Source organism: Coregonus lavaretus (genome assembly GCF_964263955.1).
Source record: "Coregonus lavaretus genome assembly, chromosome: 4".
NCBI classification, from domain to species: Eukaryota; Metazoa; Chordata; class Actinopteri; order Salmoniformes; family Salmonidae; genus Coregonus; species Coregonus lavaretus.
In genome coordinates, this window is record NC_139991.1 from 30,764,837 (window position 1) to 30,783,280 (window position 18,444).

Consider the following 18,444-nt stretch of genomic DNA (forward strand, 5'->3'; position numbering starts at 1 on the left):
TTATGGCTTAATTATAAACTGGGTGGTTCGAGCCCTGAATGCTGATTGGCTGACAGACGTGGTATATCAGACCGTATACCACAGGTATGACAAAACATATATTTTTACTGCTCTAATTACATTGGTAACCAGTTTATAATAGCAGTAAGGCACCTTGGGGGGTTAGTGGTATATGGCCAATATACTATGGCTAAGGGCTGTATCCAGGCACTCCGCGTTGCATTGCGCATAAGAACATCCCTTAGCCTTGGTATATTGGCCATATACCACACCCCCTCGTGCCTTATTGCTTAATTATACCATGGCATTGTTGAATACTGGTTTCTTATTGGCTTGAAGAGCATTCTAGAGCATGCATTATTTACCTATAACTCACTGTATTGTTGCACTGTAGAATTCAATGGTTATAGTTCATTCTTACATGTTCTATGTTTGAGCTGCTTTTGAAAGCAAACGTCGAATTGAAAACATTATTGGCATTGTTGAATTCGATTTTCATAATGGCAAGTTAGGACTGATGATGGTTTGGTTAACTAAACTACCAAAGTCTGTTTGTTTGGTTACCACGGCAACTACTGTAGCTATCTAGTAAACTTGCTAGCTACTTCAGTGGAAGTTGAACACATTTCTAATGGCAAATGAACACTTTTCTAGCAGCAAATGTGTTAAATTATAGCCATGATATAAAAGGGATAATCAACTCGATTTACCACGTGATCAAAGTTCCAAACCACGTGGTACTTGAAGTTGAATAAAAACATGGAGGATGGAGTGGATCAAAGAGGCTGCTGTATTTTTGTGTTCTGATTTATCCAAATATTACTACTGTTAGTTTGGCTAGCTCGTTGCCTTTCTTGGGAATAATTTAAGCAATATATTGTCTCTAGTGACAGGTTCTAGAACTCAGTGACGGTGTTTTAGGCGGCTCGAGGAGGAGCAGCAGCAGCAGCGATGGAGTGGTTCGGGACTATAAACTTCCCCATGTTACCAGACGAAGAAGAGAGCTGCAGTGCCTCTGCCTCTTCTGTACCAAGTAACGGTAGCTTTTACCGCACTTCACTGCAGGTATTGTGTGGCTAAATGCCAATACACTTTTACCAATTGCCTCGTACTAGACGAAGCAATTGGGGGAGCTAGGGAGCTAACGTTACGTCAGTCATCCAGGAAATAAAGGCTTATAGCAACTAGCTTAGGCAAGCCCCCCCCCCCGTTGTTAGCTAGCTAGTTAGCCTGCTGCTAGCTATTCGACACCCTTGCCTGATGATCTCTGATAATAATAGCTGCAGTATGCGATTAGCTAGCTAACAAGTCAATTTCATTACATGAAGTCAACAATGGAAACGAGTATGAGCTAGTACTGTTGAGTCCATCTGGAATGACCAGTGCAACTAACGTTAGCTAGCTAGCTTGCCTAATAAATCAGACTGTGTGTGATAACTACCTCTGTAGATTTCCGTACTGGGATTCGAAAGAGGCAACTAGCTAGCTCTAGATGAGTCTGCTATTTCAGCAGAACGACTCTAGACATTGTCATTGCCAGGTTTCACATCAGCGAGTTTTCGCCGGTTCTTAACTCAGCCAAGATAGCGCCATTGTAATTTGGAGTGGCTTACCAATATTACACGGCGAATTGATCCATAGAACACTGTTACACCATATACTTCTCAGTAGTACTTGCTGTATTGTTGCTTTAGCCAGTCAAGCTGTAACTAGCAACATACTTAGCTATCCCAGGTATGTGTGTCATCTCTATTCCCTGAAGTATCCATACAGTATTGTCTTGATAGCTGTAGCTAGTGGGTGGTACATGTTGTTGTTATTATTATCTTGTTATGCAAAGCTACACAACCTGTGTTTTTACATGTCCAGATGCACAACCATTGTACACACATCGCCCTAACAGAGTTAACTGCAATGCATCATCAGGAGGAGGAGATTTCAGCTGCAATGGAGGATGGGCAGTTTTTTGGGAGCCCGGAAAGATTTTCTGATATCAGTAATAATAAGCTACTGTCTTCTTATCCTCTGTGACCATGGTGGTGTAGAGAGTATGGCATCTCTGTCCCAGAGCCAGCAGCAGAATATAATATAAAGATGCTTGGATATCAGTTGTTCATAACCTCTTCTCCCCTCTGTGACCCCAGGGTGCAGCTGCATGTCCATGGCATATTTGTGCCAGAGCCAGCATCAGTGTGTTAAAGCCTCCATCAGTTGTTTCATAACAACCTACTGTTCTTCCTCTCTGTGACCAGGGTGGTGTCGTTGAAGAGGGCATGGCATTAAGTATGGCGTCTGCATCAGCAGACAGTATGGCGTCCCTGTGCCAGAGCCAGCAGCAGTGTGTGAAGGCCTCCATCGTGTCCAGCTGGCAGCTGGTGGAGGCTCAGGACCAGCTGTGTGGGCTGGAGCTACACGGCTCTGAGAGTGTTGAGCAGGAGCGTGCCCGCGCCATTGCCAGCCAATCAGAGCTCTCCCAGACAGAACAAGAGTGGCTCCGGAAGGAGAGCATGCTGGGTGGCAGCAGAAGCCCTGTGCTCAGTGCTGACAGCAGCCGGGACGTGTTTGACAAGGTAACTATGGAAACCTACACACACATTGAAACACAAGATAAACATACCACATTAGATGTCCCTGACAATAATAACAGGGATGCAAACTTGCCACTTTTCGGTGCCATTTGCCATTTTTATCTCAAAATGGGCAATCCATGTGAATCGTGTAGATCCGTTTTAAAATAGAAAAAAATTGGGGGGTGGGGGGTCTGACAAAGTGCGCAGACATAGTGTATCACCCATTGAGCTATAAAAGAGAAGCGCGAACATATCTTCTCCCTGGGAGAATCTCAATTGCATGCTGATAATGGTGCCCTCAACATGCTGTCAATGTAAATAGTAATGGTGGCCATTTTTATTACACTGCTCAAAAAAATAAAGGGAACACTTAAACAACACATCCTAGATCTGAATTAATGAAATAATCTTATTAAATACTTTTTTCTTTACATAGTTGAATGTGCTGACAACAAAATCACACAAAAATTATCAATGGAAATTAAATGTATCAACCCATGGAGGTCTGGATTTGGAGTCACCCTCAAAATTAAAGTGGAAAACCACACTACAGGCTAATCCAACTTTGATTTAATGTCCTTAAAACAAGTCAAAATGAGGCTCAGTAGTGTGTGTGTGTGGCCTCCACGTGCCTGTATGACCTCCCTACAACGCCTGGGCATGCTCCTGATGAGGTGGCGGATGGTCTCCTGAGGGATCTCCTCCCAGACCTGGACTAAAGCATCCGCCAACTCCTGGACAGTCTGTGGTGCAACGTGGCGTTGGTGGATGGAGCGAGACATGATGTCCCAGATGTGCTCAATTGGTTTAAGGTCTGGGGAACGGGCGGGCCAGTCCATAGCATCAATGCCTTCCTCTTGCAGGAACTGCTGACACACTCCAGCCACATGAGGTCTTGCATTAGGAGGAACCCAGGGCCAACCGCACCAGCATATGGTCTCACAAGGGGTCTGAGGATCTCATCTCGGTACCTAATGGCAGTCAGGCTACCTCTGGCGAGCACATGGAGGGCTGTGCGGCCCCCCAAAGAAATGCCACCCCACACCATGATTGACCCACCGCCAAACTGGTCATGCTGGAGGATGTTGCAGGCAGCAGAACGTTCTCCACGGCATCTCCAGACTCTGTCACATGTGCTCAGTGTGAACCTGCTTTCATCTGTGAAGAGCACAGGGCGCCAGTGGCGAATTTGCCAATCTTGGTGTTCTCTGGCAAATGCCAAACGTCCTGCACGGTGTTGGGCTGTAAGAACAACCCCCACCTGTGGACGTCGGGCCCTCATACCACCCTCATGGAGTCTGTTTCTGACTGTTTGAGCAGACACATGCACATTTGTGGCCTGCTGGAGGTCATTTTGCAGGGCTCTGGCAGTGCTCCTCCTGCTCCTCCTTGCACAAAGACAGAGGTAGCAGTCCTGCTGCTGGGTTGTTGCCCTCCTACGGCCTCCTCCACATCTCCTGATGTACTGGCCTGTCTCCTGGTAGCGCCTCCATGCTCTGGACACTACGCTGACAGACACAGCAAACCTTCTTGCCACAGCTCGCATTGATGTGCCATCCTGGATGAGCTGCACTACCTGAGCCACTTGTGTGGGTTGTAGACTCCGTCTCATGCTACCACTAGAGTGAAAGCACCGCCAGCATTCAAAAGTGACCAAAACATCAGCCAGGAAGCATAGGAACTGAGATGTGGTCTGTGGTCACCACCTGCAGAACCACTTCTTTATTGGGGGTGTCTTGCTAATTGCCTATAATTTCCACCTGTTGTCTATTCCATTTGCACAACAGCATGTGACATTTATTGTCAATCAGTGTTGCTTCCTAAGTGGACAGTTTGATTTCACAGAAGTGTGATTGACTTGGAGTTACATTGTGTTGTTTAAGTGTTCCCTTTATTTTTTGAGCAGTGTAATTGTTCAGCAGTCTTATGGCTTGGGGGTAGAAGCTGTTAAGGAGCCTTTTGTATCTAGACTTGGTGCTCCGGTACCGCTTGCCGTGCGGTAGCAGAGAGAACAGTCTGACTTGGGTGACTGGAGTCTTTGACAATTTGGACCTTCCTCTGACACCGCCTAGTATATAAGTCCTGGATGGCAGGAAGCTTGGCCCCAGTGATGTACTGGGCCGTACGCACGACCCTCTGTAGCGCCTTACTGTCGGATGCCGATCAGTTGCCATACCAGGCGGTGATGCAACCGGTCAGGATGCTCTCGATGGTGCAGCTGTATAACTTTTTCAGGATCTGGGGACCCATGCCAAGTCTTTTCAGTCTCCTGAGGGGGAAAAGGTGTTGTGCTCTCTTCACAACTGTCTTGGTGTGTTTGGACCATGATAGTTTGTTGGTGATGTGGACCCCAAGGAACTTGAAGCTCCTGACCTGCTCCACTACAGCCCTGTCGATGTGAATGGGGGCGTGCTCGGCCCTCCTTTTCCTGTAGTCCACGATCACCTCCTTTGTCTTGTAACATTGAGGGTGAGGTTGTTGTCCTGGCACCACACTGCCAGGTCTCTGACCTCATCCCTATAGGCTACTGTTGTGTCACCAGCAAACTTAATGATGTTGTTGGAGTCGTGCTTGGCCACGCAGTCGTGGGTGAACGGAATACAGGAGGGGACTAAGCACGCACCCCTGAGGGGCCCCCGTGTTGAGGATCTGCATTGCAGATGTTGTTGCCTACCCTTACCACCTGGGGGCGGCCCGTCAAAGTCCAGGATCCAGTTGCAGAGGGAGGTGTTTAGTCCTAAGGTCCTTATCTTAGTGATGAGCTTTGTGGTCACTATGGTGTTGAACGCTGTGCTGTAGTCAATGAACAGCATTCTCACATAGGTGTTCCTTTTGTCCAGGTGGGAAAGGGCAGTGTGGAGTGCAATAGAGATTGTGTCATCTGTGGATCTGTTGAGGCGGTATGCGAATTGGTGGGTCTAGGTTTTCCAGGATTATGGTGTTGATGTGTGCCATGACCAGCCTTTTAAAGCACTTCATGGCTACCGACATGAGTCCTACAGGACAGTAGTCATTTAGGCTATGTGATCATACTCTCCGTGATCGCTTTCTTGGGCACAGGGACTATGGTGGTCTGCTTGAAACAGACTCGGTCAGGGAAAGGTTGAAAATGTCAGTAAAGACACTTGCCAGTTGGTCCGTGCATGCTCTGAGTACACGTCCTGGTAATCAGTCTGGCCCCGCGGCCTTGTGAATGTTGACCTGTTTAAAGGTCTTGCTCACATCTGCTACGGAGAGCATGATCACACAGTCGTCCGGAACAGCTGGTGCTCTCATGCATGCTTCAGTGTTGCTTGCCTCGATGCGAGCATAAAAGGCATTTAGCTCGTCTGGTAGGCTCACGTCACTGGGCAGCTCGCGGCTGGGTTTCCCTTTGTAGTCCGTAATAGTTTGCAAGCCCTGCCATATTTATTTATTTATTTTTATTTTACCTTTATTTAACTAGGCAAGTCAGTTAAGAACAAATTCTTATTTACAATGACGGCCTACACCGGCCAAACCTGGACGACGCTGGGCCAATTGTGCACCACCCTATGGGACTCCCAATCACAGCCGGTTGTGATACAGCCTGGAATCGAACCAGGGGCTCTGTAGTGACGCCTCAAGCACTGAGATGCAGTGCCTTAGACCGCTGCGCCACTCGGGAGCCCTATATCCGACGAGCATCAGAGCCGGTGTAGTAGGATTCAATCTTAGTCCTGTATTGACGCTTTGCCTGTTTGATGGTTCATCTGAGGGCATAGCAGGATTTCTTCTAAACGTCCAGATTAGTGTCCCGCTCCTTGAAAGCAGCAGCTCTAGCTTTTAGCTCAGGGCGGATGTTGCCTGTAATCCATGGCTTCTGGTTGGGGTATGTACGTACTGTCACTGTGGGGACGACGTTGTCAAGGCACTTAATGAAGCGGTGACTGATGTGGTAAACTCCTCAATGCCATTGGATGAATCCCGGAACATATTCCAGTCTGTACTAGGAAAACAGTCCTGTAGCATCATCTGACCACTTCAGTATTGAGTGAGTCACTGGTACTTCCTGCTTTCGTTTTTGCTTGTAAGCAGGAATCAGGAGGATATAATTATGGTCAGATTTGCCAAATGGAGGGCGAGGGAGAACTTTGTGTGTGGAGTAAAGGTGGTCTAGGGTGTTTTTTTTATTTATTTCATTTCTCTGGTTGCACATGTTACATGCTGGTAGAAATTTGATAAAACGGATTTAAGTTTGCCTGCATTAATGTCCCCGGCCAGTAGGAGCACTGCTTCTGGTTGAGCATTTTCTTGTTTGCTTATGGCCTTATACACCTCGTTGAGTGCGGTCTTAGTGCCAGCATCGGTTTGTGGTGGTAAATAGACGGCTACGAAAAATATAGATAAACTCTCCTTGTAGATAGCGTGGTCTACAGCTTACCTCAATACTTCTTTAATATTAGGCATCGTGCACCAGCTGTTATTGACGAATAGACACACACCCCCACCCCTCGTCTTACAAAGACGTAGCTGCTCTGTCCTGCCGATTCACGGAAAACCCAGCCAGCTCTATATTATCCGTGTCATCGTTCAGCCACGAATTGGTGAAACATAAGATATTACAGTTTTTAATGTCCCGTTGGTAGGATGGTCTCGATCGTAGATAATCCAGTTTATTTTCCAGTGATTGCACGTTGGCCAATAGAACGGATGGTAGAGGCAGCTTACCCACTCGCCGACAAATTCTCACAAGGCGCCCCGACCTCCGTCCCCTGTATTTCCGTCTTTTCTTCACGCGAATGACGGGGATTTGGGCCTGATCTTGGGGAAGCAGTATATCCTTCGCATCGGGCTCATTAAAGACAATCTCTTTCCAGTTCAAGGTGACTAATCGCTGTTCTGATGTCCAGAAGCGCTTTTCAGTCATAAGAGACTGCAACATTATGTACAAAATAAGTTACAAACAATGCGAAGAAAAAAAAGAAACGAAATAGCACAGTTGGTTAGGAGCCCGTAAAACGGGCCTAGCCCGAACCATGAAAAACAGCCACACACCATTATTCCTCCTCCACCAAACTTTACAGTTGGCACTATGCATTCGGGCATGTAGCGTTCTCCTGGCATCTGCCAAACCCAGATTCGTCCGTCGGACTGCCAGATGGTGAAGCGTGATTCATCACTCCAGAGAACGCGTTTCCACTGCTTCAGAGTTCAATGGCAGCGAGCTTTACACCACTCCAGCTGACGCTTGGCATTGCGCATGGTGATCTTAGGCTTGTGTGCGGCTGCTCGGCCATGAAAACCAATTTCATGAAACTCCCGACAGTTATTGTGCTGACGTTGCGTCCAGAGGCAGTTTGGAACTCGGAAGTGAGTGTTGCAACCGAGGACAGGCGATTTTTATGCGCTACGCGCCTCAGCATTCGGTGGTCCCGTTCTGTGAGCTTGTGTGGCCTACCACTTCGCGGCTGAGCCATTGTTGCTCCTTGATTGTAGATTCTTCAAAGTAGCCACCCTTTTGACAGCTTTGCACACATTTCCACTTCACAATAACAGCACTTACAGTTGACCGGGGAAGCTGTAGCAGGGCAGGAATTTGACGAACTGACTTGTTTGAAAGGTGGCATCCTATGACGTTGCCACGTTGAAAGTCACTGAGCTCTTCAGTAAGGCCATTCTACTGCCAATGTTTGTCTATGGAGATTGCATGGCTGTGTGCTTGATTTTATACACCTGTCAGCAATGGGTGTGGCTGAATTAGCCGAATCCACTCATTTGAAGGGATGTCCACATACTTTGGTGTGTGTACCTCACAAAACAGACCCACTAAATCTCCCTCAATGGCCACACCTCAGACTCCGCTGCAATGATACATGGTGTCCCCCAGGGATCTGTGCTGGGTCCCTTACTCTTCACCTACATCCTCCTCCTTAGTCAGATCCTCCGTCACATCAACCTTGACTTCCAGTGCTATGCCGATGACACCCAGATTTACCTCGGCACCAAATCCCTCCTCATCCCACCTCTGACCCACATTGAATCCTGCCTCCCTGCAATAAAAACATGGATGCCACAAAACTTCCTCAAAACGGAACTGCTCCTCATAGGCACCAAATCCACCCTCACCAAAGTTGGCAACCTCACCATTGACGACCCCACTGTCTCTCCCTCCATGCACGCAACTCTGCGTCACCCTGGACTCCACCCTCTCCTTTCACCACCACATAAGACAGACTGTCAATGTTGCGGCGGTGGAAGAATGAGGATTTGACAAAGTCAGGTCCTCCCTTTCCCATCCTGCTGCTGAAACCCTCATACATTAATTAATCTCAGCTTGACTACTGCAACACGCTACTCTTCGGCATCATCTCAAGCTCCCTCCATAAGTTCCAAATGGTTCCAAACTCTGCAGCCCAACTCCTCACCCACACTAAGTCCTGGCAGCACATCACCCCTGTCCTCCGTGAACTCCACTGGCTCCCTGTCTCCCAACACATTGATTACAAGATCCTCCTTCTGACCTACAAAACCCTTCACCACCTCTCAGACCTTCTCCCCTACCAACCCACACGCTCACTCTGTTCCACCACAGCAGGCCACCTTGTCATCCCCAGTCGAAGTTCCAGAGCTTAGGCGACAGGGCCTTCTCCTAGGCTCTGGAACTCCCTCCATTCAGCCATCCGTGACGAGTCCATCACGATCTTTCAGTCCCTCCTAAAGCCCCACCTCTTTGACAAGGCCTACCCTTAAGCCTTTGACAAGGCCTACACTTAAGCCCAAAAATACTGAATAGCAGTTTGGCTTTGAATACTGACACCACTGCAAATGCAAACAAATGAATGCAAACAGAACAAAACAGCGGTACCAAGTAGGCCTAGTAAACAAAATGTCAGATCGATGAAGGTCTATATTTAGGCTAGCTACATTAACAGTAAACAAATGCAGTAAACAAAAGGCAAATGGAGATCCAAATAACCAAAACACAGCCTACTACAGTGAGATGAAGCCATGTACAGTTGTCTTGCCAAACAAATAGCCCTATAGGCTCGCTTCAGACATGGAAAATCATGCCGCTCATGAGTACAGCAACAGGTTGTGATATGGCACAATACACTTCTGTGGATTAAATTAGACCCGGGTAATCAATTAAGCAATGCTAGCCTACCACAAACATGTTTCCAGAGTATTGAGATTGTTCAAATATGTATTATGTACTTGTTATTCTCTGAAAATATGCAAAAAAAATGTTTCCTTTTTGGACCCTTGCCAGTTTGCATCCCTGATAATATACAATTGCGATTCGCCCTAACAGTCTGGAGAAAGATTACATGTGTATCTCCTTGATTCCTTATCAAAACACATTGGAGGAGGAGGATGTGAGGAATAAAGTGTTATGGACTCGGTGTTTCTCTTCTCTTTCTCCTATAGAGTATTATTAATGCAAAAAGTAAAAACGTTGAATTGGAAGATCACGACAAGAGCAAAACATTTGTTCAGAAGTATGAACAAGAATTTAGACATTTCGGTGAGTGAAAGGTTTCATCTATAGCTTGGTTTAATATTGAATTATGCAGATCCATGGATTGTAATAGCTGATGTCACTAGTGTGGAGTACGGGCTGGGTGTGGATGTGGTATTGGTCCGATGTCTCTATTGTGATTGGTCAGGCATGTTGCGGAGGTGGGATGACAGCCAGCGCTTCCTGTCTGACCTGCCTCACCTCATCTGTGAGGAGACAGCCAACTACCTGATCCTCTGGTGCTTCAGACTACAGGCTGAAGAGGTCAGAACAATCACACGTACACTGTTCTGTGAATTTATTTGCTACTAGTATTTGATAAAATATATTGTATCTAACAGCCAATGTCATCCTTATGTTTCCTGTCCAGAGTTGATGCATAAACAGTTTTTTATTTTTTTTATTTGTAATTTACAATGAGCATTTATTTTCAGCATGAGATTTGTATAAATGCCTTGAATTTGTACGAGGTTTTATCAATAAGGCCCACCAGAGGGTGCTATTCCATATGTATTCACAGTGAGTCAAGGCTGGACCTCCTGCTTAAATGCCCCCATCAGTGGAGTGGATCTGGGCTGTAGTTCCGGCTGTCCTCCAGTCATTCTGCCATCTTAATTGCTGCCATCTTAGTAGGGATGTCTGGCGCCATTATCGAGGTGTTTTCACCCCACCTCGACAGCTACTCACTGGAATAATGGGGGGGGCAACATGTGGAAACTAGGTTGAACTCACTGTCTGCATACAGTCAGTTGTTTCTAATGTATAATAAGCACTCCATATTTCAATATCAACCACAGTATTTCAGTTGGTCACTGGGGCATCTATTTGAGACTGCTAATGTGCCTTTCATTCCCCTCCCCATAGTGCTATGAGACTCGGTCAAAAGTAGTGCACTATTAAGTGAATAGGGTGTCAGAATCTGGTGAAAGGCCTCATCTCCCCCTACCCTCACCCCCTGCTCAAGGGCATATCAACAGATTTTTCACCTAATCAGCTCGGGGATTTGAACCAGCGACCTTTCGCTTACTGGCCTAACACTCTTAACAAGCTAGGCTACCTGCCGCCCCGATATTAGAGGTTGTTGTAACAGTGAAAGGTTCCATCCTGTCCCCTTTCCCCTGCCAGAAAGAGGCCTTTAAAATATACAGTACCAGTCAAAAGTTTGGACACCTATTCATTCAAGGGTTTTTCTTTTATACATTGTAGAATAATAGTGAAGCCATCAACCTGAAATAACACACATGGAATCATGTAGTAATCAAAAAAGTGTTAAACAAATCAAAATATATTTTAGATTGTAGATTCTTCAAAGTAGCCACCCTTTTGACAGCTTTGCACACTCTTGGCGTTCTCTCAACCAGCTTCATGAGGCAGTCACCTGGAATACATTTCAATTAACAGGTGTGCCTTGTTAAAAGTTAATTGTGGAATTCCTTTCCTTCTTAATGCGTTTGAGCCAATCAGTTGTGTTGTGACAAGGTAGGGGTGGTATACAGAAGATAGTCCTATTTGGTAAAAGACCAAGTCCATATTATGGCAAGAACAGCTCAAATAATTGATTTTGTTTAACACTTTCTTGGTTACTACATGATTCCATATGTGTTATTTCATAGTTTTGATGTCTTCACTATTATTCTACAATGTAGAAAATAGTAAAAATAAAGAAAAACCTGGAATGAGTAGGTGTGTCCAAACCTTTGACTGGTACTGTGTATATATTTTTACAGTTCAGGTTTACAAACATTTTACTTTATAGTATAGCCTACACAGACTTGATTTGTGTTATACAGATGAATTCACATTTTCCCCCTTTCTGATATTATTTTCAATGTTTTTATTCAACCACAGAAAGAGGCGTTGATGGAGCAGGTAGCTCACCAGGCTGTTGTTATGCAGTTTATCTTGGAGATGGCCAGCACCTCCCAGCAGGACCCCAGAGGCTGCTTCCGTCAGTTCTTCCACAAAGCCAAAGTAAGCCTCTCTCTCTATCCTGGGCCCGGTTTTTGATGGTGATGGAACTTATGCTAACAAGTGTTTTTTTAACAATGCATCGTAAAAATAACGGGCAACGAACTCGCACCCATTTCCCAAAAGACCACGCGGTACACTCGTTACAAAGTAAAACTTAACTGTGTCGTTACAGGAGCTGTTCTGTGCTGAAAATGATTCCAGGATATAGGCGTAAGAGCTCGCTGTAGCTCTTGAATGATTTATGGCTATTCAGTCTTTTTTTTCTTTTTTTTAATCCTTTTTTTTTTTTCTCACAATTTTCCCATCAAGAGAATAAATGCTCTGTAGCCTATTATGTATTTGTTTGTATTATATGTTTGCCTTGTGTTATGTAATCTAAGTGTTTTCTTATGCTATTTTGTATGCAATGTTTATGTAAATTCTGCATTTCTTCCATTTGTGTAAACTGTGAGCGAGAATGATTTGAAGTCAAGTTCGCTATAGAAAATATCAATGTGACCTAAAAATAAGATATGATGACAATGGTTTTTGTAATTGCTCAACAAATCATTGTATCCTAATGGCAGGCAGGAATTGAGCTTCAAGTAGGGCTACAGATATTCTACAATTAAATAATTAAACCATTAAAATAATTAAACCTGATGTAGCAAGTTAAGCTTTGTCATTGACCTAATATGTTGGCCTTTAGGTTATTGGTTAGGCTACTGTGAAATGCGTGAGCTTTTAGATAATGGTAGCCTATAAGCCTAATGGATACGAATATTGAAGCGGCTCATGTGTAGCCTAATGGCTTGATATTAGGTAGGTATATCGATTGCACATACATCAGGGATGGGCAACTGGTGGCCCCCTTTTTGTAGGTCCTTTTTATTTTTGGGGGGAACTCGTCGGTCTCAACATACTGTTCAGAGTAAGAATAATAGAATACACAAGGTGCAATTTTGAAATTTGGTTGTGCATCAGCAGGCACTCAATTAGCCCATGTCAGCATTTATTTATTGGTAAATGAGTCTAGTGGCCAGAAAAACTAGTAAGCATGGTCTAATTACCGACCGGCGTGGGGCCGGTTATCATATCAGTTATCATATTAAAAACTGCAAACATTTGCCTCCACCCTATGGAAAAATGTGTAGAATTGCAGGAAAGTTACTTTAAAACAAAAAAACGGTTCTCTTCGCTGTCACAAGGGGGGCCGCTAAAATATTTTGCTAGCGAGGTGGGATAGCTGGATGTGGGTACGCTGACCCACTGGTGCCCCTCATGATGAGTTCTGCTTGTTTGTGGCCTCCAACCCATCAAAGTGGCCCATCCCTGACATGCATGAAAGTGATGTCAATATTTTGCCTAATAATCTAGCTATTATATAATTTGGTTGTCTCGTTTTCATGAAGAAATGTATCCTTGCTTTGCTTGTTTATAACATTGCAAAATGTTTAGGCTATTTACACTGAGTGTACAAAACTCTTTCCATGACAGACTGACCAGGTGAAAGCTATGATTCCTTATTGATGTCACCTGTTAAATCGACTCCAATCAGTGTAGATGAAGGGGAGGAGACGGTTTTGGGAAATGGCTTGGAAATCAGCCTTGGTCTGTCTGCTGAGTCACTGTCGCGTCATTATACCATAAAGTAATTTTAAGAAACATTGTTCACCCACCGTCTAACCAGTTGTTATTGATAAGCTAGGTTAAGGAATGATCAAACTTTTACATTGTAATTTATTGACCAAACTTGTTTTTACTGGTTATGTTATTATGTAACTAACATGTAATTCACACAAAAAATGGTTTGCTGGAAGAAGGAAGGTGTACGGACAGTGATGTAATGTGGTCAGATGACCACTAGCGAGACAGGAGTCAAGACAAAGATTCCTACAACACAAGGCAATGATATACAGCTACATGATTTCATGCCAAAACACTGTTGCATTCATGTCAAAACATTGTAAGCATTTCTGTGTGATTGCCAGTCTGACATTTTGATACGATTCTAAGTTCCTTCTGTAAACAGAAGCTGTATGGTTTCATGCCAAAATACGTTGCGTTTCTCATCTGTAAACATTTATCTATAACTGACACTGTTTTAATATGCCATTTAGAAGACATTTGTTGCATCTCAGTTATGATTCCATGTTCCTCTTGTCAACAGAGAATGATCAAGTGAATATACTTTAATGCTGTTGCCATTTCTTTCTATGTAAGGCAGGACAAGAGGGGTACTTAGATGTCTTCCATACTGAGCTAGAGGCCTTTAAGCAGAGAGTAAAAGAGTACACTGTCAAGTCCAAAGGAGAGACACTCCCTAACGATACAGAGCACCAGAGCAGCACAGCACGCTGTCGTCTGGACCCCAAAGAAGTTCTAGAATCTTTACCCCCTGTAAGTATTCGGAATGGCATCATTTACACGTATGGAAAGTTTGAAACATTATTTTTTAGTAGACCTTAATTCAAAGGTATTTTAGAAGCTGTACGTTCTGATATAGGACCGTATATATTCACAAAGTAGTACATATGTATGATTCTATTCCTATCATTCTGGAACAGGAACTGAAGTCGGGGTTCCAGCTGCAAGACATGCAGATTCTCCAGAATGTTCTCGGCACCATGAATCCACAGGTATTGGCTACAGTTCTCACTACAGTTTCCACAGAGTCAGACACGTACTGTAGGCCTATATGAGAATCAGATCTGTTTATTCAGCCACACATATTATTTGTTGATTTAAAAAAAATTCTTATATGAACATTGATTGAGATAACAGATGGAAATATCCCAAGATACCATAACCCAAGTTCATGCTCAAGTTCAAGCTGTGCGCTCTGTTTTTTAAACCAAAAGTAAATTAACAGTCAGTGCATTGCTTTAGAACATAATTCCTTTCTGGAGAGCGAGTGGGAGGGAGTGAGAGTTAAAGAATGAGATCACCCCTAACTGGCCATCTAAAGTCTGACTTCCTGCCAAATCCTAACAGACGGAGGGAAAATAAACAAATGTCCTCTCCTCCTCCACAAATTATACTTAGTTAGCAGCAAGGGCTTAGTTGGAAGTCTAGATGTGGGCCAATTAACTCCTGTTACATAAGCATTATAATCTGCTTGAGCAGCACAGTGTGTTAATCCCTATTTGCATCCCAAATGGCACCCTTTTCCCTATATAGTGCATGACTTTTGACCAGAGCCCTTGGTCAAAAGTAGTTCACTATATAGGGAATAGGGTGTTATTTGTACATTCACTCAGAGCAGACGGGTCTACTCTCCAACCCTCTCCCCCACAGGCTCACGAAGCGCTGGGCCTCTATTCACAAAGAGTCTCAGAGTAGGAGTGCTGCTGATATAGGATCAGTTTAGCCTCTTAGATCATAATGAATGAGATTATATGGACGGGGTTGGACCTGATACTAGATCAGCACTCCTATTCTGAGATGCTTGTTAAATACGGGCCCTGGAGAGTTGTTCACTGGAGTTAAACATGGCAGACTCCTTTTAGATTGAGTGCTGCTGAAAGATGTTACTACGGTGAACTTGGCGATAGGGAGTTATCAGTGTTAGCTATCAGATACCCCACAGAGCAGGTTGATCAGGGTTGCAAACTACACTTCCAAGGGAGCAAAGTGAACATAGAAATGAACTTATTGCACATATTGTATAAGTGTGTCTGCTTTCTTCTTTAGATGAGTTATGCCTATCTATACTGCAATAAATTGCATTATTATTTTTGAATTCTCTCGTGAGTTGAAGTTGCCCTTACATGCTGTCTCTGTTTGTACCACCAGGTGGCAGAGTACCATGTGAAGCGCTGTCTGGAGGCTGGCTTGTGGACTAACAGAGAAGGGAGATGGTCCAAGGAGGACACTACTGTAGAAACAGACGAGCTGCGCATGATGGAGACATAACGAATGTGATGCAAGAGCCCTCCTTCTCCCCATCATCTCCCTTCTAGGAGTTAATGACACTCTCCAATAGAAATATTACAAAATGGAGGACAAAGGGCTGAGCTCCCACAGAGACGTATTTTTGTATGCTGCAGAATCTGCGCTGGAATGTGTCCTGCACTTTGTTCAAAACAAAAAAATATTTAAGAGGAGACGATTGGTAGGTATTTTGAGGCACTTACTGTACCTTTGCTTATATCGCTAAAGTAAATCTTCTGTCATATCTTGATTGTTTTAGCAGAGTGAAACTGGCTTTGGAATCTACACAGGAATTTAGAAGAGCTACTTCAGAAACCTTTGAGGATTTGTTTTTATTTTTTATTCTTGTTTATCAAGCTTTAAGAGTGTGAAGGGAGTTAAGTTTTTCATCTACAGTAGGTTTCACTGGACTCCCAACACAGTCCTTCCCTAGTAGGAGGGGGAAAACCTGAGCATTATAATAAAAACCGCTCTTGTTGTAAATAAAAGTACACATTGTTTTTGAATTGAAGAAACAAAAGGCCCGTTCCTGGACTCATGGTTCTGCAGTGGGCATCTCCAACATGCTGTCTAAAACTGCTATGACACTAGCGTATGTGGTGAAAACTTTAATAGAAACTGTGCTGTGCTCATTTCAACTCCTGTGTGTGTCCAGTTTGTCATCAGTAGGCCAACGTTGAATGCTAATATACTACCATGGTGTAGCTATGATGACTTAACTATGCAAAGTGATCAGTTGGCTGTTGTACTGAATGATATTGTTTTTGTTACTGCTTGTCACTTCACCTCAACCAACAACCGACCCTCCAAGAATGTGTCCGCCTTTCTATGTCCATCACAGAATAAGCTTCTCAACATGTGTATAGCTGCTAAACCTTCTCACATAATTGATTGTGAAATAGAAACAAACCGTAAAACTTTCTGGCTGACATAACGTGATCACATCCTGGACTCCGCTTCAGTGCTCTGTTTGAAATAGAACAGCTTTAAAACAACTATGTGCAGGGGAAATGGTTTTAATACCTTAGGCCTACCAGCCATATTAGGTACTTAGACGCTCTGCAAAAGTCTAATAAAGTAAGCATAAATGGAAAGCTGTTTGTTGCTTTTCACTATTTTTTTTTTCATTATTGTTACAGTATTTATTTTTTAACAGTTTGTCTGAATACAGTCTCTTCCAGCAAGTGAGACTATAATACACTTGTTATGAAGTAAAGGTTGAAGGTTCATAAAAGTATATTATACACATTTAATGTAATTATTCCTTTCACTGATCATTGAAGTACAGATAATGTGCTACAAAAATACTACCTATAATTAGCTGGTAAGACATTCAGCATACATTTTCAGTATAGATTAATCAGATTACAAATATATACTCCCAAGGCAAGGCCACAGTCAGAGCAAATACACACATCGTAATTAAAACTAGGCATCAGCTAATTATAGCTTTTTTGATAAAAATGTATCTTATTAGCCTGGCATTCAAATATAATTGATGTTTCACTTCACGGGAGTGCAGCATTCAGTCTGGTTTAACCAGACTAACAATTTAAAATGACAGCTATTCTAAACTACTGCATTTCTGGTTACACATGTTTCACTACAATCAGTGTGGTCAGTCATAGGCATTAAGTCTTTTTTTATCAGTAATTAATTGCATGGTGATTCACATTTTATCATTTAAAAGCGACATATTGTCATGTCAACAAAAGGCACTTGGCCCTAAAGATTGATTAATGACAACTTCACATAATATAATGGCACTTTTCCCTTTAACCCATTATAGTTGTCCTGTCCACAGACAGACCAAGGACTGGTATGAATTGGACACAAAACCACATCACCTGGCAACAAGCTACAATACATATGGAATAGCCTGGTCTGGTCTTAGATCTGTTTGTGCTGCCCTGCCAACTTCTATGGTCATTGTTTGGCATGACTATAGAAGTTGGCCAGAGCGCAAACAGATCTTGGACCAGGCTACATATGGAATGAAAAGAAATAGAATGTGACATTAGTTGAATGAGTGGTACTCATCAACCTATGTTGTAGTAGTAAATGACATGGTCTTGTATAGGCACTGAGATGCTGTTACGTTTTGGAACAAAGACTTGAGTCCCATTTAAGTTGTGGTAAACTGATCCATCCTTTTCCCGGGAGTGTATTCTATGCTTTCCCAACAACCTTTTAATTTTGTGGGGAGAGTTTTTTGGACAGGAAGGCCTGAATGTGAGGCCAAATCTCGTTGGTTTCCGTTCCTGAGAATGTCTCCAACACCCCTTTACTCCTGTTGTTAGAAACAGACATTAGTACCTCATGACAGTCATGACAGTTGTTATCATAATAAACATAAGCAGTGAACAGGGTCATTTTCAGTAGGTAAAACACTTTTGAAACGGGGAGGTACTACCTACATTTTCTCCAATCAGAACACATTTCTGCAAAATGTTTTGCTGCAGTATGCTCTACTGAATGCAACCCAGTTCTCGGTTACATAATACTTTCAAG

At 43.6% G+C, this 18,444-nt stretch overlaps 2 protein-coding genes across 2 annotated transcripts in view; one reads left to right on the forward strand and one right to left on the reverse strand.

Annotated features, from left to right (window-relative positions):
• Window positions 1-739: 739 nt before the first annotated feature.
• Window positions 740-17,182, forward strand: LOC311128697 (hsp90 co-chaperone Cdc37-like 1). Its single transcript, XM_084160928.1, has 8 exons — window positions 740-1,065; window positions 2,253-2,570; window positions 9,960-10,056; window positions 10,199-10,314; window positions 11,899-12,021; window positions 14,224-14,400; window positions 14,568-14,639; window positions 15,796-17,182. The coding sequence occupies exons 1-8, from the start codon at window positions 952-954 to the stop codon at window positions 15,913-15,915; spliced, it is 1,137 nt and encodes a 378-aa protein (XP_084017054.1). The 5' UTR covers window positions 740-951; the 3' UTR covers window positions 15,916-17,182.
• The window catches only part of LOC311128698 (GTP:AMP phosphotransferase AK3, mitochondrial-like), a 43,750-nt gene continuing 42,467 nt past the window's right edge, over window positions 17,162-18,444 (reverse strand). Inside the window, exon 5 of the mRNA XM_084160929.1 lies at window positions 17,162-18,223. Coding sequence (XP_084017055.1) covers window positions 18,124-18,223 — 100 coding nt within the window. The 3' untranslated portion in view covers window positions 17,162-18,123. The remainder of the gene's footprint in view (window positions 18,224-18,444) is intronic.

What these genes read in the sequence shown, in the direction of transcription:
- LOC311128697 (XM_084160928.1), top strand. Translation starts at nt 952, where the DNA reads ATGGAGTGGTTCGGGACTATAAACTTCCCCATGTTACCAGACGAAGAA. An exon ending in TTCTAGAATCTTTACCCCCT is followed by an intron (nt 14,401 to 14,567) that starts GTAAGTATTCGG and finishes ATTCTGGAACAG; the next exon opens with GAACTGAAGTCGGGGTTCCA. An exon ending in TCGGCACCATGAATCCACAG is followed by an intron (nt 14,640 to 15,795) that starts GTATTGGCTACA and finishes TTGTACCACCAG; the next exon opens with GTGGCAGAGTACCATGTGAA.